Source organism: Podarcis erhardii (assembly GCF_964252035.2).
Source record: "Podarcis erhardii genome assembly, chromosome: 2".
Lineage (NCBI taxonomy): Eukaryota > Metazoa > Chordata > Lepidosauria > Squamata > Lacertidae > Podarcis > Podarcis erhardii.
In genome coordinates this window covers 32,168,803-32,193,363 of record NC_138498.1, presented here as the reverse complement: position 1 = coordinate 32,193,363, position 24,561 = coordinate 32,168,803, and the positions used below count along the sequence as shown (strand labels likewise).

General features: G+C 46.4%; 4 protein-coding genes across 12 annotated transcripts in view; 2 read left to right on the top strand and 2 right to left on the bottom strand.

The window, feature by feature from the left end:
* Positions 1-69: 69 nt before the first annotated feature.
* LOC309335046 (methyltransferase-like 26 B) lies at positions 70-5,287 on the top strand. 2 transcript variants are annotated; one of them, XM_081849965.1, is made up of 7 exons: positions 70-300; positions 1,602-1,859; positions 3,095-3,254; positions 3,338-3,397; positions 3,999-4,066; positions 4,384-4,462; positions 4,659-5,287. In XM_081849965.1, exons 2-7 carry the CDS (start codon positions 1,666-1,668, stop codon positions 4,710-4,712), a joined length of 615 nt encoding a protein of 204 aa, XP_081706091.1. In that variant the 5' UTR covers positions 70-300; positions 1,602-1,665; the 3' UTR covers positions 4,713-5,287. The 2 variants fall into 2 exon arrangements, with proteins under 2 accessions (XP_081706091.1, XP_081706090.1); XM_081849964.1 differs by lacking the exon at positions 70-300 and having other exon boundaries at positions 1,584-1,859.
* HGS (hepatocyte growth factor-regulated tyrosine kinase substrate) lies at positions 4,998-17,636 on the bottom strand. 2 transcript variants are annotated; one of them, XM_081849629.1, is made up of 21 exons: positions 17,490-17,636; positions 15,576-15,660; positions 14,327-14,402; positions 13,795-13,887; positions 13,318-13,441; positions 12,786-12,838; positions 11,615-11,683; positions 11,335-11,459; positions 10,712-10,790; positions 10,517-10,615; positions 9,847-9,942; positions 9,512-9,550; positions 9,263-9,406; positions 8,675-8,888; positions 7,864-8,036; positions 7,578-7,718; positions 7,283-7,460; positions 7,031-7,164; positions 6,352-6,462; positions 6,071-6,166; positions 4,998-5,858 (listed from the first exon to the last, which is right to left on the bottom strand). In XM_081849629.1, exons 1-21 carry the CDS (start codon positions 17,524-17,526, stop codon positions 5,745-5,747), a joined length of 2,280 nt encoding a protein of 759 aa, XP_081705755.1. In that variant the 5' UTR covers positions 17,527-17,636; the 3' UTR covers positions 4,998-5,744. The 2 variants fall into 2 exon arrangements, with proteins under 2 accessions (XP_081705755.1, XP_081705756.1); XM_081849630.1 differs by having other exon boundaries at positions 9,847-9,944; positions 10,528-10,615.
* ARL16 (ARF like GTPase 16) lies at positions 17,315-23,415 on the top strand. Its single transcript, XM_081850032.1, has 5 exons — positions 17,315-17,365; positions 18,626-18,693; positions 20,726-20,839; positions 21,188-21,303; positions 21,558-23,415. Exons 3-5 carry the CDS (start codon positions 20,792-20,794, stop codon positions 21,724-21,726), a joined length of 333 nt encoding a protein of 110 aa, XP_081706158.1. The 5' UTR covers positions 17,315-17,365; positions 18,626-18,693; positions 20,726-20,791; the 3' UTR covers positions 21,727-23,415.
* The window catches only part of TMC6 (transmembrane channel like 6), a 29,113-nt gene continuing 27,800 nt past the window's right edge, over positions 23,249-24,561 (bottom strand). For 6 of the 7 annotated variants that reach the window (XM_081849615.1, XM_081849616.1, XM_081849618.1 and 3 more), the window contains one exon: positions 23,249-23,739. The gene's annotated coding sequence lies outside the window, so the exon portion shown is untranslated. The remainder of the gene's footprint in view (positions 23,740-24,561) is intronic. The other variant, XM_081849621.1, reaches the window with a different exon arrangement.

Below are 24,561 nucleotides of genomic sequence, written 5' to 3'. Positions count from 1 at the left end.
GACGGCGCTCTAGGCGGCCCGCCGTGCATCTCCGTGGTTGATGGAGATGACGTTGGGGCCGCTTCCCACCTTTACCCAATGCCGCGCTAGGGATGAAGACTTTATGGTAGGCGTTGCTGCGCTCGGCGGCGGCGGCAGACGCGTTTGTTAGCAACGGCGGAAGTCGCGCGGGATTTGGGAGCGTGTTTTCTTTGCGCGGGAAGAGGAAGGAGCGTTTGGAGCCCGTGGAATGGAGGCGGTGTAAACTGTAAAATGGGTGTAAAATGGTGTTCCCGGAACGTGCCACTAAGCTCTTCAGAGGTGGTTGTTTGATTCGTTTAGCAAGGAGACCGGTGGGATTCAAAAGCTGGGAAGGCATAATTTGATATTACCAAGTGCACATACTAACAGCACGGCGCTGGGGCCGCTGACAATTAAAATTCGGCCTAGCAAATCACGGGTTGTTTACAAAGCTGGTAATTAAGCTAAGGCTGCAGCCTTGAAACACTTGGGAGCAAGCCCTATTGGATTCAGTGGGACCTACTACTGAGTAAACAATAATTTCCAAAAGGATTTTGGTGATGTACAGAATTAGTCTTGACTTACATTTTTTTTTTTTTTGTAATTTGATATATAGCAGCGTGCTGGATATGTACAGAACACAAATATGTGCAGTCTAACTTGGCTGGGATCCAGAATTAGCTTTGTGTTTCACCCAGTCTGCCTTCTTGAAACAAAGGGCTATTTGTGTGGGAGAGATGCAGAGACAAGGATTTGCATTAGTTTGAATTTAGCCAATGCTGATAAGAACTGAATGTTTTTAGAAACAGAGTTGCCCACCAGACACCACAAATGAAGAACTCCATGGGAAAAGCTCCCAAAGAATGCTTCACAACAGAAGCCCCACAGCAGAGCTCATCCTGCCCCCGAAGGCTTTGTCAGTATTATTAACAAGGTGCCTTTTTGTATTGTTTTTCAATGCCTGCTAAAACATTTTTCTTTAGACAAGCATTCATTAATGTGATCCTTCACAATAAAATGAAGTTGTATTTTTTAGTTTCAGCAGTTCCATTTCTTGACCTCTTATACAGTGAGTGATGGTCGCAAGTCTCAGCACTGTTGATTTAGAACACATTCCTGATTCAGGAGTATTGCAGCCAGCCTATTACCGATAGCTGGCACTGATCTTAATAGCCCACAAAACAAACTCCTAGACGAAAGTGATCTTGTATAATAATGCTGTTAATGTTATGTATTATTGTATTGCATTTGCATATACATAAAATCTAACAAAAAATCCAACAGAAACAAGATCCCAAAGGCAACATGTTTCTGAATAAAAACAACAGGATTCTGTGGCCCCTTAAAAGGCAACCATCTTATTGCAGCATGATGAGTATTTGATCAGCCTAATTTGTAGAATAGATCATCAGGTGTATGAAGCAAACACGCAGCTCAGAGGTCTGTACAAAATATCCCAGTGAAAACATTGTGTTGAATCTTGCAGCAGGATTGTCTGAGCTGCAGGTGCAAGGGCAACACGTGCCTTTCCTGCTGTAGCCAAGTGCATCTTAGTGTAATCTCCTTTGCTTTAATAAATCTAGCTTAGGGCATCATTGTAGGGCTGGAGATATCAGAAAGCAAACAGAAATCCCGGGAGAAGAGAACAGCCTATCTCCAGAAAAGATGCTAGTTTCACCGATGGCTGAGAGAAACAAGGAAACCATCCTCGAGGTGCTGGCTGACTATGTGGATGACACAAGCTCAGCTTTTGGGCTTGAACTGGGATCTGGCACAGGACAGCATGTGGTGCACTTTGCTCAGGCCTTGCCCACGGTCATCTGGCAACCCTCAGAGATCAGCCCAGCTTCTCAACAGAGGTACACTGGGGCCTGTGATGACAGCAAGGGATGGGTGTTGTAGTGGCGTGTAGACCATGCTTTGCCTTGGCCCCAGCAGAATGTTGGCACAAAATCTGCACTAAAAAGAACTGGCTCTTAGTCCTTGTTTATAGTCAGCCAAAAGGGACTGTCAAAAACCATATGGCAGCTTGTGTTCAGTAGACTGAAAATGCCTTTCCAAGAAATAGCTAGACTGTTCTGCATTGGACAGATCCTAGCTGTGCATATATTCTTGGTAAGCAAGAAAGGCTTGCTGCTGAAGCAGTAACGGCATGTGTACATTTAAACAGAATAATGAGAACTTCTTGGTAGCAACCTGTTTTAGACTATAGAATAATCTGGCAATAAAACAGTATATGCCAAGGTAGATGCATTTTTTAAAAACTTGGTTTTAATACCTGGTGTTGCTTTGACTGCTTAGCCTGGGTCTGTGGATTGTGGGTAGATTAAAATTATCATGGTTAATGTGCACTAGATTACAGTATGAGAAATGAGGATTATTTTTTTAGAGTTGTTGTATGATAAACATGAACAAACGGTTGACGAGCATCCAAGGGCTTTTCCAGACGTTCCTTCATTACATTTTATTTTATTGTTAGCTATTCCTGAAATTTACAATTTGCAAAACATGCGCAAGGGTGAGGATAAAATTGTAACAGCATTTTGTAGGTGGCATCTTGGCCTGTGCAAAAATCATCTGGCGCAAACAGCTTAAGTCAACAGATGGAGTAAAGAGGGTGTTGTGTGGGGTATTCCTTTTCAAATAGCAATAACATTTCTAATAGTCATTGCTCACCAAGAGGTGTTGGGAGGGATGAGGACAGAAACTGAAGGGCATAAAATGGCATGGGAGATTGTGCCAGTGTGCTGTATTGCTTGTTGCTAGCGTCACATACACATGTGATTGAGTGCCTGTGTCATTTACACTGACCATAATCCATAGAGCATGTCACATCTGAAATCTTAGCGCTGTCACTTGGAAAAATCAAAATGTGTCCACCCCTTTAACTTGGAGAATCAATGTTGGATGCATATATCATACCCTTGTCTAGCCTTTCTCTGGTTCAGCATCCCACCATATTGCCTGACTGTATTTCAAACCCAGTGCTGCTTTTTTGTGGGGCCAGAGGGAAGGAAACTGGAGAAAGTAGTTATCCCCTTTTTTTATTATGGCTTTACACACAAAAATAAGAATCTTCCATCTTTTCCCACAGCATCTCTGCTTACATCCAAGCCACCAAGGTGACCAATGTCCGAGAACCCCTTGCCATAGATGTAACACAGCCATGGGACCAGTGGGCTGGCTTGAGTCAAGGCTGTTGTGACTTCATCATTATTATTAACCTGCTGCATATGACTGATCAAGGCCTGGAGGTATGACAAAGCACTTAGGTCAATATTATGGAAACTGACCTCTGCAAAGGAACTTATTCAACAGATAACCTTTTGTGTTACAGGGAATGTTTAAAGGCATAGGGCAACTGCTGAAACCTGGAGGCATTTGCTTGGCCTATGGGGTGAGTATAGGAAAACCATCCATTACAGCTTAAGCTCAGTGGGAAGGCAATCACAGGCAAAGTCTGGGCTTGCCAGGATTCCCCATCTGACCTGCAAGGTCATATTTCATTACATCTAGGTATGGGTGGAGTATGCCAGAAGTCTTGATTTGTGCAGCTCTCAAAGTGCCCGACCACCAGCTTGTTGTTGGGAGCCTTTGAATTGATGTGCAAAACAGTAGCCCCAAGTATCACGGTCCTCTACATCAGCCAACAGGAAGGCCGAGTGCTTCTGCTTATTGCTCTGCTCGGATGTCCAAGCCCAGCACTAAGCAGTATCCCCCACCGCCCCTGCATCAACTTGATGGAAAGGGAGAACCTTAAGGTTGGAAAGCAGCTCATATTTTGATCCAGTTCTGCCACAAGACTTCTTGCTCTTCCGTGACCGTGCTCATGAGTCTTACAGCACAATGCCTCCTCAGAAGTAAATCCTACTGAATTCAACGGGGCTTGCTCAAGGATCACTGATGTTAGGCTTGTTGCCTTCATTCTAGACCTTTGGCCTAAGAGCCCCATAGAATGCTGGCCCGGAATTAATTCCCACTCTGCTTCCACTCCACAGCCCTTCGCCGTTAATGGGATCATCCTTCCAGAGTGCAATGTGCAACTGGATAACATGCTCCAGGCCAGGTATGTTAGAGCTGAAGGACATCTCTTGTCTTCCTTGCGGTGACCACCAAAGGCCTAGTGAGATCAAGGCGGGGTGGGGGAAGGCTTCTTGGAAAGCTCCCATTGATTTATTTCCTCACTATTTACTTGTTGTGTAATAGCATGGAAGATGGACAACAGGGCAAGATTGTGTTAGGTGATGAAGATGAGTTACAGGCAGAGACCGTGTTTAGCCTTTTAGCCTACTGCCTTTTTTCCCTTCCTTGGGAAAGGCTCTAAAGATTTTGTTGTGACGAGGCCATGTTCTGTTTTAACACATTATACTTTTAAAATGGCAGAAATCCTGAGTGGGGACTAAGAGATGTGGAGGAGCTTCGTCAACTGGCAAACACTAATGCACTGCGGCTCGAGCGCATGGTAAGAGGCTGAGGTCAGCCTACAATATTGTAGGGGGCAATGAAATAGAACTGTAGAAACCACAACCACCACTTCCCACTCTTGCTCTTTGTTTCATGGGGAGGGGGATCCCACCAGCTCTGCAGTTTCTCCCATAGGTTTCCATTTTGCTCATCCTCCCTCATGCAATGACTCGGCGCCTATTTTTCTTCCTCAGCTGGAGATGCCCGAATACACCAAATGTTTGATCTTTCGGCGGAGGGAGTTATGATCTCTGGCTACGGAAAAGTCAAAGGAGGACTGCCCTATTTATATGGATGGGTGTGGAAATTAAATTAAGAAAAAGAAATGGATGCTTCTGCAGCTTCTTTGGGGAAGGGGGGGGGGGGAAATAAGGTTTTCAGAATGGCTTTAAGAAATTCTATTCTCTGTGCTGCCCCAGGATGACAAATGCCTCCTGTACCCAGTTGCATACACTGGTGGTCACAACCCACCAACTAGATCTGCAGAGACAGAAACTTTTAACCCAAGGCCTATGAGGAAGCATAGACTGAAAAAAGTTTTAAATACTTTATTGTCACTGGTTCCATTCTGTCTACACCAGCACTAAACACAAGAGATGAGTCTTCAAAAGCAGCGAGCATAAGTAGGGAAGAGGAAGGGGAGAAGAAACGCAGGCCTGGAGCAGGCTGTGTTCAATGTCGTGGGTTCTCCAAAGGGACTGAGAAGAGACATGGAGGGCTGTGAGATCATGGAGGGGGAGGGGGCAGTGGTGTTCGAGGTGAAGGCCACTTGATTGGCAAGATGCAACCATAGAATGTACTAAAGGGGAGGTGGGGAGAAGGATGTAGGCCCAGATCATGCTGTGGGCTGGACCCATTTACTCTGGCTTTGGAGCATGCTTAAATGCAGTTTCCAATGAGAAGAGCAGCTCTCCAACCTGTAACGGCGCACATAGGAGGCACTCCTTGAGAATTCTGCTCTGCTACCCAGCCAACACAAAGCTAGGAGGATCAGGCAGTGGGCTACTCTCTCTCCACAGCCAAGGAAGAGTGTATAAGGTTATTTGAGCACAGGTGTCTCTCGCTCCTCCCAGAAGGCTCACTTAGTGAGGGATGGAGGGGGGAGGTACAGGTAGCCAACAGGAAACTACCTAGGACAGCGGGGGCTCAGCTCTCCGTTCCCCAGGGTGGGGATGGCGCAAGGTAATAGCAATGGTGTAGCGAGTACAGCAGTGACCAACAGATGGTAGTGTTACAATGTCTTAGAAACCCACCCCTCCCTTTCCTCATAAGCCAAGAGATTAGTCAAAGGAGATCAGCTGAGCCTCTCCGCTGCCGCCTTGTGCCTGTTGCACCTGGACTGGAGCCTGCTGAGGCTGCTGCTGCTGCTGGGGAGGTCCTCCAGGAGGTGCCATCTGTAAGGAGGCAAACGGGGAAGCGAGTAAGGAGGTCATGTTTAAAAAGGCATCCTCCTCCCCCATTTAAAGCTACTGTAGATAACGGTCCTCCAACCCATGGAATGGCACAGAGGCTAAAAAGCCAAACAATGTTGAGCTGAAGCAAATCAGGGCATCAGCCTAACATAAAATGAAGAAGTTGCCCCCAAAGTGGCTGGTCGAAGACTCACCTGCTGATACATAGGCTGCTGTCCTGACAGGTAAGGCTGCTGGGGTGGCAGGTTACTCAAACCCTGTTCCTGGCCAGGGAGGGTTGACATAAGGTTCTGGCAGGAAAAGAAGAGGGCATAAGACTTTCCGCCAATCCACATGGCTCCATTCATAACAGGAGTCAGCCTGGAGCTTAGGGGTGGCTTTGCTGCCTCTATGCACATACAAGAATTCCCCTTCAGTCCTGTCTGCTGGACACTGGAGAAGGGGCACAGCGCAACAGTTTCAAGGAGTCTCTCACCTGCATATTGTAGGGCTGGTAGCCCATGGAGACCGACTGATTGCCCATGTAACCCTGTGGTGCCTGTGTCATGGCTGGGATCGCCTGGGTCTGGGAAGGGGCAGCTGCGTTCTGAAAGGTAAAAGAGGCAGGAATGGGTGAGAAGTCTAGATAAACTTCAACACACAGGCAAGAACACACAGGGAGAAACTTTTGCTACTTGCAAGCTGGCAAAGACTATATTCCACTCTTCTTCCAAGGAGATCAAGGCGGCATGTACAGTCCTCTCCACTTTATTACCATAGGTGCTATAAGTAAGACGGAGAGCTTGCTACTTGCACTGGGCTTGATGGCTATGAGAAGACTTGAACCTGGACTTCCCGGGTCCAAATCCAAATGCTTGAACCACAACACACATAATGTGATGAACTGGACTGTAGTCCATTGAAGCTGATGCAAAGATTATTATTTTTTGTCTTTTATGTTGCCACAAGGCTCCATTATTTTTGCTGCAACAGACTTAATTTGGCTACCCTTCCGAAAATGGTTTAAAATAGGTGCTTCAGCTAAATAATAACAGGAGCATCACCACACTGGCTTGAACTCTCCCCCCTCCACTTTCACAGCAGCACATATAATCTGCTGGGATTTAATCCCCTGATTTGGGGCAGAGGAAATTTGGGCTGTGGGTCAAACTTGCCTGGTAGCCTTGGGTAGGTGTAGGTTGGTAGGAAGAATAGGCAGGATTCGTGGTGGGCACAGCCTGCCCTTGCGGAGCTGCCTGGGCATTATTAGTGCTTGCTGAGTACATGTAGGTGCTCACCATGTTGGGATCTGAAATACAGATGAAATATGAGAAAAGGACAGCCTTCCGAGACCAGGCCAGGTAGCCCAGTATCCCGTTTCAGGTGCTTTCAGCTAACACATTCCCCCTCCATCCTATTGCTCTTACCTGTTCCTGCCACAGGCATTGCAGTGTATGGTCCGGTGCTGCCCTGGGCAGGCTGGCTCATGTACACTGTGTGCATAGGTGAGCCCTCCACAGAGCCTGCTGGGCTGAAGGTGCCTGGGAAGCTTGTGGGGCCTGATGGCTGGTAGATCACCCCGCCAGCAGGAGGCATGGCCTGCAGCTAGAGAGACAGGAAGCAGGTTACGAGAGGGACGGTGACTTGGCTGATGTATTTGCAAAGAGAACAGCCACGGAAGGGAAGAGGAGGAGGGATTCTCGGCCTCTCCACCCGTCATACCTGAGCATACGGCAAGGAGAAAGCAGGCATCTGGGCCCGCATTTGGATCGTTTGCTTCTGCTGCTCCAGTCGCAGCTGGCGCTCCTTCTCTTGCTCCTGAAGGCGCTGGATCGCCAGCTGCCGTTGCATCTCCAGGTATTCCTACAGGTTGGAGAAGAACATGGGATGCATTACAACACGGGAGCCATGGGACTTCATGCTTTACTAGGCTGCACCACTTGCAAACCATTTTGCAGAGGGCAGGTGTACCTTTTGTACCGGACACACTTGGCACCGGCCACCTCACCTGTTTCTTCTGCCGCATAATCTCGAGCTTCTGGGCTAGCTGGATCTGGCGCTGGCGCTCGGCCTCCTCGGCAGCACGGCGCAGCTTCTCCCGGTGTTCCTCCCGCAGAGCATTCAGGGCTCCCCGTGCATCCCGGATCTGGGCAAGTTTATCTTGAAGTCCTTCATAGTACACTGGGCGGGGGGAAGGGGTGAAAAAAGGCGTCGTCAGAAGCCCCACCTCCATGAGATCCACAGGAGGTATAGCACTGAGGTCCAGTGCCGAGGGCCTTTTGGTGGTTCCTCGCTGTGAGAAGCCAAGTTACAGGGAACCAGGCAGAGGGCCTTCTCAGTAGTGGCGCCCGCCCTGTGGAACACCCTCCCACCAGATGTCAAAGAGAAAAACAACTACCAGACTTTTAGAAGACATCCGAAAGCAGCCCTGCTTAGGGAAGCTTTTAATGTTTAATGTTTTAATGTTTAAACAATAACCTGTTAGTTATTGTATTTTAGTGTTTTGTTGGAAACCACCCAGAGTGGCTGGGGAAACCCAGCCAGATGGGCCGGGTATAAATAATAAAAATATTATATTATAGCTCTCACCTCAAGGAAAGCAGGGCAGACTCCTCAGCGTGGGCCAAAGGCATCACGCCATCTTCCCTTCCTTCCCACCCCCAAAAGTGGAAAGGAAGCCCCAATGCCCATTTTGGTTCAACGCAAGGAAGTCAATTAACCGCCTATGATTTAATGGGGAGAGAGGTGATCCCAACCGTGCTACAAGCTCCTCCCGCAGGTCTCTGCCCACATTAAGGGCCGGGGCCCTGGGAACTTACGGCGGCGCTCATCCAACTGGTTCAGCAGCTCCAGGAGCTGAGGGTGCATGCTGTTGATGGACTGGAAGAGTGAGAGCACGGCGGAGTCATTGGTGATGCTCCGGCCGCGCAGGTGGTTGCTTTTCATGCGGTTGACGAAGGTGGTGACGGCGTTCTGCAGAGCCTTCAGGAACTGGTCGTGGCTCTCGTCTGTCTCGCCGTTTTGGTATTGCTGCTGGGGAGACCATCAGAGAGAGATGGGGAGACCATTAACTGGAAGCCACAATTCCAACTAAGTTAAAGCTCAACAGAGTTCATTTTTCAATGTGGCTTCAGCTGCCTTGGGTTAACCCTGTCCTGTTTCCCTAAAAGGCGATGCATCTCCTGTAAAAACCTTAAACCTCCAGACTCTTCAAATGCAGCACAGAAAGCTTGCCGCACTCCACGCCTGGCCTTTAATCCCGCTGCTCACATTGGAGAAAGAAACAGCAGTTGCTCACCAGCTGGCAACCATTTCAGGAAAAAAACCAAACAAACCCAGCGGCTGAGCCTAATTCTGTCTTACTGTGGAGCATCCTAAGAGCACACAGAAAGGAAGGCTGCTCTTACCTCCACCACACTGAGCGGGGCAGGCTGGACCTCGGTGTTCTGGGTTGCTGGCTCCCCCATGGATAGCGGGGCTGAAGGGGTGGGGCTCTTGCGCACCTCCTCCTGCTTCTTCTCCCAGTAGTTACGGTTCAAGTACCGAGCCAACTGCAAGGAGATGTTGGGAAACAGGAAGCAAGCTGGGTGTCACTAGCCAGGGTGTCGCTGATACCAGCGGAGTACAAAATGGCTTATGGGGATGGGGGGTCTTACCTCAGGGTCAATGTCCTCGGCCAGAGGTGCAGAGGAGTTCTGAAATAAGACACATATTACAGGATTAACCACCCATGCAAAGATGGGTGCCCCCACTGCCTCCCCTTCTCTTAGGAGATCAAGCTTGAAACGCTGCCTTTTTCAAGCTTCAAGGCATGAGGGGACTTGTGAGCAGAAGGAGCTGCTGAAGCAAGGTGAGAGGAAAAGCCAACACACATTCTCTTCCCCTCCCATGGACATCATTGGACTTACCAAAGAACCACAGAATGTTCATGACACGGGAGAAGTGTCTAAATGGCAAAAGGGGAAATCTCTCCAGGTGGGTGGGCACTTACCACAGGTGAGGAATAGAGGGTGTTGACTGGTGGAGCCGATGAGGTGACTGGTGTCGGCTCAGCCTTGGGGTATGTGGAATACGTGCTTTTCTGTCTCTGCAGAGGAAAAGCAAGAGGGAGAACGATATAGGAATGCTTCACCGATTCCTGAACTTGCACAGCAAGCCAGGAACCACTTTTGCAGTCGGCCAGCAAGCCAGAAGCTGATCGGGAATGAAGCATGAAGCATGCCTCCTGACAAGTTACCAGCCACATCCGGGCATCTCAGAATGGCACAAATAAGTGTGCAGTTAGTGATGAAATTAAGATTCACCCAGAATCAGCATGGTCTTTACCTGCTCTTAATTAGACAACAAAATGGGAAAGTTAGTGCAGCATTTTAATTAACTGAACACGACATAACGTGTATGTTTCCTGGAATCGCTTCTGGTAGTTACAAAACCCAATTGGCAAAGTACCCCAAAATTAAAATGCCTCCTTTTGGCAGGGGGAAGACGACATCAGCACAAGTTTCCCATATTTGAGGGCTAGGCTGTTGCAGTGAAAGAGGGAGTTTATGCAGAACACTGAGCTACCTAAGCTCTTTGGGCGCTACAAGGCAGTCAACCCTGCGGGGTACCTCCGAGTATTAATGTCACAGGAATCCCCCCCTAATTCTCAAGACACAAACCATCCTTTCCTTCTCCTCTGCCTCTGACTGGGAGAGTGCAATGGCCAGCTGCAGCTCCTCCTCCTCCTGCAGGGCAGTTTCATCACGCTTGGGAGGCAGCTGAGGGCAGAAGAAACAGCAGTCACTGTAACCTGGGTGAAGAGGTGACGGGTGAAGCTGGAGACCCATCCCTTGCCATCACAGCCAAGTGCTCACCTGGGACTGCTGGGAAAGAGGACTGGTCAGGTACTCAGGAGGAAGCTCCGTGGTTGCAGTTCCTTTCCCTTCTGCTTTCCTGTGTATACAGAGAAGCCAGGATCATGACCACAGCTGAACTGCAATCTGGTGGTCGGCCAGGGGTTTGGGGGGAAGAGAGGACCACTCAACACCTGCTCTATTGTAGCATCTGTTGGTCTGCAATAAGCCAATTAGCTCTTTCTCTTTAAGCTGAAACTTGCCAGACTACAGTGGAACCTTGGTTCTCAAACTTAATCCGTTCGACTCCTGAAACAGTTCAAAAACCAAGGCACAGCTTCCTATTGGCTGCAGGTGCTTCCTGCACTCAAGCGGAAGCTGTGTTGGACGTTCGGCTTCTGAAAAACATTCGAAAACCAGAATACTTACTTCTGAGTTTTCGGCATTCGGGAGCCAAAACGTACGAGTACCAAGGCATTCAAGAACCAAGGTACGACTGTATTCAGTTTACTGTTAGAGGAATAAGAACTCTCTCCCTCCAGAGTATGCACATGTAGAAAGAAAGGCTGCCAAAAAAACCCCTCATTCTTCCCCAACCTTTCTGTGCCAATGACCCTCTTCATTAGCTGAGCTCCGAAACTTACTTGTTGAGATGCTCGTAGCAGGGCTCACACACTCGCACCTCCTTCTCTATGCCGAACTTGGGAATGGTGGAATACTTGGAGGAGCACTTCCCGCAGAAAATCTGCCCACATGCCCGGCAGTGGTGCTGCGAACACAGGGAGAGGTCAAGAATAGAAGCTGACTAGAATTTAAATCTCCCGGCCACCACCTCCTCTTGCTGCCATTATAACATGGCTCTGTGTCATGTCAGCTGCCACAGGAAAGGAGCTCCAGGTCGGGACAGGGAGCTGCACCACTCACCTTACGAGTCACCACCCCAAACTGGACTCTGCACCGGTGACACTCCTCCGCGTCCACCCAGTCTGGGGCCTGCCGCACAGAAACAAAGCAAGTATTGGGTAACAAAAAGGCCGTCACAAAGCCTTGAAGTGATCCTAAGAACCCGAAAAAAGCACCCCCAAGAGTGATCCATGCTCTGATAGCCTCACAGTTAAGACTACTGCAATGCATTCTATGTGGAGCTGCCCTAGAAGATGGTTAGGAGGCTGCAGATAGTGTAGAATGCCGCTGCTTGTTTACTGAATGAGATGCAAAGACAGAGTCGCATTACATCAATTTTCTGTGATCTGCACCAGCTAGCTATTTGATTCCAAGTCTACTTCAAGGTATTAATATTGGCTTATATTACACTAAATGACTTGGGACCCAAGTATATGTTTGAGTTCTTCACTCATTGTGTGCCACTTGCAAGCTAATATCTGTGGAAGGGGCCCTTCTTGTGGTTCCACCCCTGTGTAGTGCTTGGTATGTAGGGTGTGGTTGTGTGAAAGACCCGTGTGAGGGCCTTCTCAGTTGTGGCACCCTCCATGTGGAATTCCGCTGCCTCTGGAGATCTACCAGGTGTCCTTCCTACTTCAGTTACATAGGTTGCTCAAAATGCACCATGGCAGTATATGTCCCGGGGCAAAATCCTAAAAAAAAGCTCAGCAACTTCAATTCTAAAAAAAGCTCAACAATTCTGGTCGGCCCTTGTGCATGTTCACTTCATCAAATCTGGCCCTCTTTGAAAAATAAGTTTGGGCACCCCTGGGTTATGAGCAATCTGATTCCGTAACAATCTATTAGAAGTATTTACTTTCTGCTGTTGCTTTTAATGTTGGCTTTAGTTCTGCACATTTTTTTACCTTTTGTGAACCACCCTGGGATGCTGTTGTGAAGAACATTATAAAAACGAGATAAGCAAGTAAGTAACACAATTAGCTTCTCTTACTTCCCACAGCCCACAATGTACAAATCGAATGGGATATGTTCTATTTTTGCTGTCACCCACCCCCAGGCAGCTGAATTTTCACTGGAGACTGATTCAGCCCAAACTCAGCAACAGAAGTATCAAGACAGATTATAATTACCACAAAAAGTCCAAATCATTTCCATATGTGAGGCGTGCCCCTTTCCCAATTGGGACACTCACCCTTTCCGCTGCAAACATGGCATCACTCTCCTTGAATTCTGGGAAAACATGACCTGCAGGAAAGATCAACAATGTCACTCTGTTGGGATCTTCAACCACTGGCACTAGCTGGTACTTGGGATGGGGGCACCAAGTGACAGACCTGAGAAGCTGTGCACACAAGCCATTTACCTCCTCACCACGTTCCCTTTTCCAACCAAAGAAAACATGACATCCCCACAAAAGTACTGAAGGGATGAGGCTAGAGCGATCTGCATAGATTGGCCTTCCAGAATTAAGTCCAACAAACTGCCTGATCCATAGTCCAACATATCATCATATCACAAGTGACAAAGATCACAGAAATTCTTCTTGGCTCTGGAAGCTACTGTGTTCCATTAGGGCTTATACCTAAGACACTGACATGCTACATGGAAGCTGGTCATTGCTGTTTCTTAAAACAAATGCACCAGTGTGCTTTCTCCAGATCCCCAACTGAACATACTCCGTCTCCCCCCCCCCCTTCTTCACAGCACAGGTCACTCATCCTTACCTTCAACCTTCATGATCTGGTAAGTGTCCTGCACCACCTTGTACTTGGGTTCATTGCGGAAGGCATGAGCCCATGCCTGGATCAAGTACAGGATCTTGTTGCGAACATTGGCTTCAACTTGTCTCTGTAGAAATGTGCAGAGCCAGGATCAGGCAATATGCCCAATGGAAACGAACCCACAATCTCCCAAGAGGACAGCGTAAGCGCAATTTAACTGGGAAATGACACTTGGAGAAATGCCCCTTGCCATCTAGTATCAGAAACCCAACCTCAGTTATTCTCTTTGCTCACTACCTATATATTCATCTTCTACTAGGGGTGGGAAGGACAGAAAGAGTGGTTTTCCTTGTAAATTTTCTCCTGCTGGAAAGGAACTCAATGTTTGGCCTATGAGGGTGCTTCACTGTTTATAAATTTGGATTTCTTTTTCTTTAAACAGCTGTTTACGGAGAGGAGAAACAACCAAAAAGCTCCTACCTTCAGCAATTCCTTCAACTCCTCCATGGTCTGTTTGTTAGCTACTTCATCGTGAACTGTTTGACCACAGTTCTTTACCACAGATTCCAAGACCTACAAGGAAAATATATTCATGAACATGAACTGCCCCTGACCAAATATCCAAAGAGGTGCCTTGCTGGATCAGGCCAAAGGCCTATATAGTCAAGTATCCTGTTTCCCTCAGTTGCCAACCAGATGTCCATGGAAATACCACCAGCAACAAATACAAATGCAACAGCCCTTTCCCCCAGTTTTCCCCCAGAGGACTGATATTGAGAGGCATACCGCCTCTGGTATTAGAGGAACTGATAGCTTTATCCACCAGGAATCGGTCTAATCCCCTTTTAATATTGCCCTAGTTAAAAGTAATTAGCAGCAGAAGTTCTGGTCCTCCTTTGAACAAAATTGGGCTGGCTGCACATCTCCCTCGCAAGTTTAGGGAAAGAAAGCTTCTCTCATTGACCTGGGAAAGTGAATACACCCTGAGGAAGTTGTGTTCACTTTAGCTTACCTCTAGTGCGTAGAGAGCCACATGTGGATTCTTGTCGTTGACTTTCTTCTTTATTGCACCAACAGCATATTTAGCCCTGGACAACAAAATGCGAAGAATAACAACTCAGTCTAATGGCAGCATACAAGGACTAGTTGTCATTCTGAAGCCACCCCAAAATCCCTGCTCTCATGAAATATAATAGTAGCACTTATAATGGAAGAGGAAAAGGGGTCAATATGTGTCAAGATTCGAAGCTAAATTATTTGACTAATCTACGATAACTGTTCCATTTACCAATCAAAATCATTTACGTGTGAGGTGGTGAATATCTTGCACGTCTGAGTTTACTACGTAATGCAGAAACTGCTGTGTGATGAAAGAATATGCTTCATTTTCTTAAGTATCAGTAGTTGTAGAAAACACTTGGAAATACATGCAGTGCCTTCTCTACCTATTCTTTTCTACAGATACCTTCCTTGTCAAATATTTTCAGACAATTTCGTTATTAAAGCAGAACACACAGAACCAAGCCAATATAAGCAAACATAATTGTCACATAATTATTATTATCTTCCTTTTGCACAAGAGCTGGAACCTCTTTGTTGACAGCATGTCTCTAGTTTCACAGGACAAGAAACCCACAAAACAATTTCCTCATCTCCTTTAGCAGAGGACATATATCTAGAAGAGCAGATCTCGTATGGAGTTTTAACAGTTGTTCTGTTAATAAATACACTGGGATGAGATGGAATTTTAAGACCCAAAAAGACTGACGTTAATAGATGACTTAACTGACTGTCCTGAAAATCCATTTTTCTGAAGAAAATTTACAGCTACTCAGAAGATATACCTTCCAGACACTAAGCTGAACCAATGCTCACACCAGTACAACACAACAGTGCTCAGCAACACCAAGTCCTTCTCAGTAAACAATGACAGCAGCCAAATTGTTGGGGGCCACCAGAAATCACCTGGTGGGGGGTCCACACATGGCCCACATGTTATTTACCTCTGCATTAGTTTCATAGACACAGAGCATGCCATAGCAGCAACAGTGTTGGCTTTGGATGTGGAAACCCCCAGGTTCAAATTTCTGCTCACCATTGAGGCTCAAAGGATGAACCTGGGCAACCACAAATACTCAACTTACTCTACCGCAAAGGGCAGTTGGGAGGTTAAAATGTGGGACAGCTCAGTGTCCTAAACCTATCAATAAACCTTGATGCTTATGGAGTGAAGAAAGATTGATGCAGGCATCAGCACTTACTGGGTGTCACCCTGACGAATCATATCGCAAATCTGGAGGATGGACTCCCAGTCTGTCTCCAGCAGAAGCTGACTGGTAGCTTTATCTGAAATACATTGAAATAACCATTAACCCTTCAGGTCAAATGCTAATATAGTTATTTGCTTTGGGAGTCTGTTGGACAAATAAGCCATATTTGTTGGTAGAGTACACCAGAAATGTGAGAACCTAGAGCATTTTGTTTTGTGACCTACTGTTCACCTAACAGTATCTTGCAAAATATCTTACATGTCTATGCTTGGCATCAGCCCTTTTTATGTGGATTATAATTTTATTGAGTAATTTCAGTTGCATGGAATGGATGGTGAATGGGATTGGGTGAGTGGTTGTATAAATGATGTGCATAATTTTGGTTGAAATTTTATGTTGTACTGTATTGTCTTGTAACATTCTCTGACTTTATAATTGATATTATGTTTATGATGTATGGTATATAGAAATGGATATTGTTTATGAATTTGTTTTGTTTATATATAAATCATTTTATATGGTTTTTATTTTAATTATTGTGTTTCTAAATTTATTTTTATCTATTGCAAACTGTTGATATTTTCATATAGTTTGCAATCTGTAAATGGAAACAACTGTTATGTTGCTGCTAAATGGTGGCCCCTTACGAAGAGCATTTCTAACCCCCAATAGCACAGTCAATATTACTTGCAGAGCACACTTGCTGTCTAGTGACCCTGCCCATGTCCAACTCTGCCATCCACAAAGCCTAATTATTTGCAACTGCTTCTGTGCATTTTCATCCTCTCACTTAATTGTCAAAAATTTTACTGTAAGCTTCTTTGACTTATTTCTCTTTCTTTTGCTTATGTTACTCTAAAGTTCATTGTTCATGGACAGCACTATATAAAAATTGGCAAAGGAGCTCATAATCTAATGACAATTGTGTGCCCATCCCCCATCACCCTTTTCTTGTTTTCTGGTAAGCAATGTTATTGCCACCCCCACAGCAGCTGACACATTTCAAACTCCTTCCCCATGTGACATTTGCCCTAAATGCACCACTGTGTGCTCTCTTGACTCAGTCAGCTGAGAGTTCTGTTCTTGCCATGTCACTTCCTGGATTGTTAGTCACCTTGCAGAGCCTGATTTTAGTAATAGTGGTGAGATCAGTAGTGTTGTACTGTAAAAACATAAAGCTTTTCATTTCTCAAAAGACTGTTAAGTTTCCCCCAGAATTCAAAAAGGGCCAGATTAGTCAGTTAAACAAACACCACAGCTCTGATCCAGTGATAACCCCTTCATTCGTCACTGAATATGTGTTTTTTTTGTGTGTGTGTGTGACTTGTTTCTCATGGTTGTATCCAATGCTATTTGTGTTCAGAGTATATCCACTGAGCTTTATGAACGTGGCTTAGATCCAATGCACCCACTGAGTAGGGCGAACACTGGTTCAAACCCCAAACGCCCATTTTCGAGATCAAAGGGCAGCAAAAGGAATGCTGTCATCCTGTCTGTGTCTGGCAGAGGAAGTCGGTTACAGCTGCTATGCCCAAACACGGTTTTGTTTTTACGTTGGGAGCTTCAATCTGGGCGTATGTGGGGCGACCATAGTGAATAACCATAGGGAAATTCATAGGGGCGGGAGGGGGGATGGGCAGCGAACAGAGAAGCAGCTTTCAGGGGGAAAAACCCCTATTTGGCTTCCAGCGTAATGGGAGCTGATGGGAAAGGGAGGTCCTCCGCGGGCTTCGACGTTCCCGGCAGGAGCTCAGCCCGAAGAAGCGCAGCATCGGGCGAAGGTGCGAGGGGAGCGAAGAAGGGGAGAGGAAGGGGAAGGGTCAGAGCAGAACACCCCACCCAGGCATTTGGGGTCACAGGTCAAGGGTGCAGGTCGCTGCCGGGACTCCCTCCCGCGCCCAGTACCTAGAAGCCGCTCGAAGGTGCCGCCGCCTCGCCCCATGGCGATCTCCGTCCAAGAGCAGGTAGCACCGACCGCTGGATCTGGTTCGCCTCGGAAACCCGCTTCCGCAGCCTAGGCCCCGCTTCCGGCTTCCGCGGAGCGCCGAGGCGGGACTTCCGGCGGCAGCCATTTGGCGATTGGCGGACGTGGCGACCGGAGCGGCTTGTCGGTCCAGGAACGGATGGTTTCGTGGCGGGGAGGAAGCGGCCGCCTCTGGTTGCTATGGTGATGGCCAGCGGCGGCGGCGGCGGCGGCGGCGGCGGCTCTACTTACTTGCTTCTGGGGGGTTCGGGCGCGGGCAAGACCCTGCTGGTGAAGCGGCTGCAGAATATCCCCTCGTGGCTGGGTGGAGGGCCAGGGATGGGGGGGGGGGGGGCAGGTGGTCGGTCTAGCCGGGCCGAGAAGGCGGAGGAGGAAGCGGGGAGGCTGCCTAGGGTGGTGGGTGAGCTGTATCTCTCTGGCCTGTGTGGTGCAGTGGTTAAGAGCGGTGGACTCCTAACTGGGGAACCGGGTTCGCGTCTCCGCTCCTCCACATGCAGCTGCTGGGTGACCTTGGGCCAGTCACACTTCTCTGTAGTCTCTCAGCCCCACTCACCTCACAAAGTGTTTGTTGTGGGGGAGGAAGGGAAAGGAGAATGTTAGCCGCTTTGAGACTCCTTCGGGTAGTGATAAGGCGGGATATCAAATCCAAACTCCTCTTCTTCTTGTGCCCCTCTTGCTGGTCATCCATGCCTGCCTGGCAGTGCGACTGGGCACGAGTTGGGGCAAAAGCCGTGGAGGGAGGGAGAGGAGATAGTTCCTGGTGACAGAAAGTTAAGTATGGTGGGAGGCTGGCTTCATGACAACAGACCCTTCCCGTGAGGGTTGCTGTATTTTGAAAAGCAAAACTTTCGTGACTTCCACTTTTAACTATGGATCACTATGATGACTCTACCAATGAAAAAAGAGGACATGCGGTGGGAAAAGAGGACATATGGCAACCCCACTCCAATCCTCTCTCCTGGGGGTTGAAGGGAACCCCTTGCACCTGTTTGGGCTCTGTCTGTGCTGTGTTGTACCGAACCTTTCTCCATTCCATTCCCACCACTTTCCTTAACAGTCTCTGCACAGCTGAGTTCCAAAGATGGTGCCAAAGACCTTGGGGAGCCACCAGCTACTCTGCCTACGGTATGGCCTTTCTTGTCTTTGGTTTGGTTCTTGTGGCTCAGCAGATGGGGCTCAGCTGTAGAGCATGTGCTTTGTAAGTAGAAGGTGCCAGCAGGTTTGCTCCTGAACATCTTGTTCAAAGGATCTTGAGTAGCATCAATAGGAAAGAATCACTGTCAGCCTGAGTAAATACTGCCCACCAACAGTATGACTTGGCATAAAGCAGTTTCTTGTATTCCGATTGGTACAGGATGTTGTGGTACCCAGATTAGAGATGATTTACTGCTCCTGAAGGGAAGACGTGGCAAAATCTTTGACAGAAGCAAATTGTGGTTAAGATAAGGGCATTGCTGTGGTCACACTAGATAATGTTTTACACTTCTGTCGTCAATGAAATCAAAATTCATTGAGCAAAATTCATCAATGAAATTGAATACTGTATATACAGATTGGTTTATTTCAGAGTGGTTTTTGCTTGTGTGATAATGGCCGGTAGGTGGCTCTCAGGGAGTTGTTGTTCTAAGACAGGCCCCAACCTCTTCCTATAGTTTCTGCTGTGATTACCTTTGTTGCATTTTGTCGCTCTTCTTGGTACAAAGGATACATTTCTTATATACCGTATTTTTCGCCCTATAGGACGCACTTTTCCCCCTCCAAAAATGAAGGGGAAATGTGTGTGCGTCCTATGGGGCGAATGCAGGCTTTCACTGAAGCCTGGAGAGTGAGAGGGGTCGGTGCACACCAACCCCTCTCGCTCTCCAGGCTTCAGGAAGCTACCCGCAAGCCGTGGGAGGGCAGCTCTCCCACGGCTTGCAGAGAGCTGCCTGCACCCCGAAGCCTGGGGGCGCGCTGAGCCATGTGTATAGCTTACACATGGCTGTGTGTTGTAGTCGGCTTACAGTTCGTTGCACACTGCAAAACTATTATCACGTTACCCTGTCCCCAGCCTCCTGCAAGTATTAATATTGCTCCAAATATTTTCAAAATAAGCTTGGAGAAGCTCAGCAACTTTGGGGAAAAAAGCAATTGTACACAAGGAGAGGACATAGTTCAGTGGTATGTTTAAGGCAAGACCACATTCAGCATTTTGGGGTTTCTGGGCAACACACCATCAATAAAAACAACCAAGAAACTTTTAGTGCTCTTAAGACACTGGTTAAAACTATTGAAACTATTAAGCACAGTGGTTTTGATCACACAAACATTCCTAGAGCCCTCTGCCCAGATGAGTCATGTAAATACAGTGGTACCTCAGGTTACATATGCTTCAGGTTACAGACTCCGCTAACCCAGAAATAGCGCTTCAGGTTAAGAACTTTGCTTAAGGATGAGAACAGAAATTGTGCTCTGGCGGCGTGTCAGCAGCAGGAGGCCCCATTAGCTAAACTGGTGCTTCAGGTTAAGAACAGTTTCAGGTTAAGTACGGACCTCCGGAATGAATTAAGTACTTAACCTGAGGTACCACTGTAAACTAAACCTCAAACAAAATTAGTTTGTTTTAAAACAACACTTTGACCAACTCTCTGTGATGTAGCTAAAGGGTAGCTTCACCATTCTCTATACCAGTACTCCCTGGGAACACTTATTTCACACCCCACAGCTGTTAGGTTACCTACACAAAATGACACTTTTACAGTCTGCGTTAGTCCACAACAGGCTGCTTGATCCATGAGATGTGTACAGTGTGATCCCATAAATGTCTACTGAGAAGCAAATCCCATTGAATTCAGTGGGACTTGCTGCCAGTAGAAGACTTCAAACCTATGCACGTATTTGGGAGTAAGACACATTGAGTTCTTTAACTTCTAACTAAATATGCACAGGCTTGCACTGTCATTATAAGGCAGCAGTAGCTTGTTTTGAGAATTGTAACTGCATCTCCAGCTTATCGGGCCTTTTAAGTGCATGGAAGAGCTCTAATCAGATTCTTCTAGTGCCAAGAGTTGAGTCATGCTTGACAGAAGTACCTAGACCAATCCCTTTGCCTGTGTTGTGAATAACAGCTCAGTTACCCACCAGCGTACAAGTCTAATTGGTGGTTGTCCCTTTGCAGGTTGGCACAAACCTTACTGACCTTCAAATACGAAAGAAAATCACAATTCGTGAACTGGGAGGATGCATGGGCCCCATCTGGTCTAGTTATTACAGTGACTGTTGCTGCGTCCTGGTAAGGGAAATCTGTCCACTGCTGTGGCCGTTTGCTGCTCTTAATTACTTACTTTCATTAAAAATGAAAGCATAGGGTCTGAAGAGCCTGGAACATCAGCACGTCCTGCACCTGCTCCTTGGCAGCCCTATGTACTATACTTCCACTTAGAAAAAATAACTCAAATTTCTAGAAAATCTTGCTCTGACCAGAGAATAACTAGGCAGTTTGTATGCTGCAGCACCTCAGTGGTTCATGCATATTTCCAAATTCTTCTGGCTATGCTGTGTTGGAAAACTCTGGAACTTTAGTTTTTCACTTTGGGGCTCCCTTTGAATCATTCTCTTTTTCTTTCTGTCTCTCCTGCAGTACATGATTGATGCTGCTAAGCCTACGCAAATCTCCTCATCCTGCATTCAGCTTTTGTCACTTCTTTCTGCTGAGCAGCTAGCATCAGTCCCTGTACTCATCATTTTCAACAAGATGTAAGTGATATTTAACCTTAATCTCTGTGCAGGGGACTCTTGAAGAGGGGAAGCAGAATTTGATGGGCTTCAGTGACTATTAGTAGCCAATGGCAAGGCAGTGGGATGATGAGAGTTATCAGAATGGGGATATTTTAATTTTCAGTTGATTTGCAACCTGCTCACAATGTTCCACTGCAGGGCTTTTTATTGGAAAGTTCAGCAGGCAGTAAAAAGTGTGTGACTACTGTTTTCTCTCTCTACTTGGACTTTAGTGACCTACCCTGCTATATGTCCCTTGTGGAGATGAAGTCATTGTTCCGAATCCAGGATATCATTGCCTGTGCCAAGCAGCCCATCACTGTTGTAGAGACCAGTGCGCGTGATGGCAATGGCTTATCCAATGTGATGCAGTGGTTTCATTCTACAACCCAATGTGATTGAAGCTGGAGATTGCTCTCACCTCAGGTACCTTGGTTGGACATGGAGCAGCAGAAAGAGACCTAGGCAACAGTCCTAGTCTTATCACTTAGGAAGCGGCAGCTAGCAAAATTTATAGCCAGCAAAACTTAATAGTTCCCTGCAGGCAGGAAACAACATTGGATGTAGTTTGAACCCAAAAGTAAATATTTTCCTATTTAAATCATTCAGTATATTGCCTCTTCTGTTCTGCATGTGCTACTAGGATGCTGGAAGAGAATGCTTCTATGGAAGGGGAGGACAAACTACATGTCTGTCTCATCCATTTATTTTAATTAAGGTCTTCATTTCTCACAGTCCAAGTTCCCATGGCGTCTGTGCCAGTTCTCAAATTCCTTCTGTGGCTTAGAGCCTCTTTGCAGGATACTTTGTTCATGCAATGAATGCAGAGTTGTTAACAAAGAATCCAAAAGGTACCTCTTGGTTTCAGGGATATTGTAACTTTTACACAATATAATATAGAATAAATTTCTCCCTTCAGGTATTCACACAACAGCAGTTGCAACTGGCCTGTGGAATGTGGTTGTGTGTCGAGGGCACCTATTTGATTATATGTGGTGTGAAACTTACCTTCTGCCATATCCTTTTGTGACATTATTGGCTGCATGTCATTCTCACTAACCATTGTCGTTTACACCAAACCCCATGCCCCTTGCTTCATCTGCTACAATGGCAAGATCTTTGATTAACAGAATGGTGAAAAGGCAAAGGATCCATTTGTCCATCCATCCTGTACATCAGTGAAGAAGCGACTTGCTTGGACTAATTTTTTGTGCCGAGCCCTGCCTCCTTTTGCCCAGAATCAATCACAGACTTTGGGCCATGTGAAGGAGGTGACACTTTGAAAGTTTAAAAATAGCCACCCCTCTCATCCTTTAAATACCTGATGGAATAAAAACAGTGTGACTAATTTTTAGACGGTTAGGACAGAACCAATCTGGGGAGTTTCCTTGGGAAGGTATTTTGAGCTAAGCAGTGTAACACTGCCAAGAAAAGAGCTTTAAATGTTCAGGAAATGGTCCAGAAGCAATTGGGGGGAGGGGAATCAAACAAAGATACATTTAAGCATAAAAGTACATTTAAACTAAGGAATCTTGAAAAAGATGATGGTGATCTGTTATATTATCATCAGCTATAATCTATGCTATTTTTCTGACAATTATTGTCTCTCAAAGCTACTCAGAGCAATAATAATGAAAAGATGTACTGTCACCAGGCTCACAAACAAGGGGAACAGCAAAAGAGGAAAGGATGGGACAGGGGAGAAGGTGAAGGGGCAAAACCAAATCTTCACAAGTAGAATCACAGAATTGTAGTGTTGGGAGGGACCCTGAGGTTCATTTAGTGCAACCCCTGCAATACAGGAATATGCAATGCAGGAATATGCTGCTGTCCCATACAGGGATCGAACCTGTCACCTTGGCATTATCAGCACCAAACTCTAACCAACTGAGCTATCCAGGCTTCATGAACAGCTGTAATTGGGTAGTTTTTCAAAAGAAAATGTTTTTAATAACATCAAATCAAGATGTCCTGGTAAAAATGGCATCCTGCCAACAAATGTCTTACAATCCTCTTATTGTGCTTCAATGGCCCTATAAATCCACTGTGCAAAGCCCAAAAGGAAGGGCCATTACAATTCTTAAAAATTCAGTGTTTGGTCCTTCTCTTTTAAATATCATTAGTTTCTGTATGCTTCAAGTACTTGGGTCCAGCTCAAGGAACATTTCAATTTGCCTGTTCATGGAAGCTGGAACTGCCAGCCAATATTAAGAAGGGATGTTATTGGGCTGAAGATGGATGAGATTCTCATGATCTTCTGAACACAGAAAAGCTTGAAGGCAGACAAGAGGAGACCAACATTTCCAGCAGCATGGGCTATTCCTCAGAGCATTCCTAGAGCAGCCGACATCAATCCTCCATCTCACAAGGAGCATTTCAGGCAAAGGTTCATCTTGCCCATCCACTGATATACTGCTGGATTGAAAGGGAAATTTCAGCTGCCATTGTTATTAGAGAACTGGTTTTATTTTTACAATCAGAATAATGGTCCTAAATATGCACCACTCAGCAACAACACCTATATTTTTCAGTCCTTCCTTTTAGTGCTCTTTTACATTACTCACTTACCAGAATGGCTGTTAGTAACACACCCTCCACCTCTAATCTTGCTTGTAAATTATTGCCTTGGGAGTGTGCTGGGAAGTGAACAGAAGAGCTAAGAGATTGCCAGCATCCAAGGACAAACAAGATGCAACAGTGGCACAATCCTGTGTTAGTGGATCATGCCAAATTCCTATTAAGCAGAGTGGTGGTCATTTAAAATGAAACCTAGGCGAGACAGCAGTACTAAGCCCTTCTCCCACCTGCTCTCCCCCCAATTTATTTTTGGCAGGCACTGTTTCTGATGGAAGAAAAAAACAACTTGGAGAAAAGTACAGGCAGAGCAAAAGTTCAGCACCCCTCCCACTTTCCCGTGCTGCACTTTAAATTGCTCCCCTGCCCTGTTTCATAGGAAATTGATAGCAATCTGATTCCCTCCAATCTGCTACCATCATATCTTACTTGCCCCCAAGGTCCTGCAATTTACTTCCATCAATTTGATTTCCTAGTGAAATACATTTTCAAAAATGGACTGCATTTCCTTTCTCTCTGTGTGTACATATGCATACATTAAGCAGTAACAGGAGAGAGTGCTGCAACACAGCCAAGCTTGTCTTGTTACCAGTCTCTGCAGATGTTTTGCTTATATAAAATCCACACATAAGCAGGGTGAGTGGGGGGGGGGAGTATGCAAAG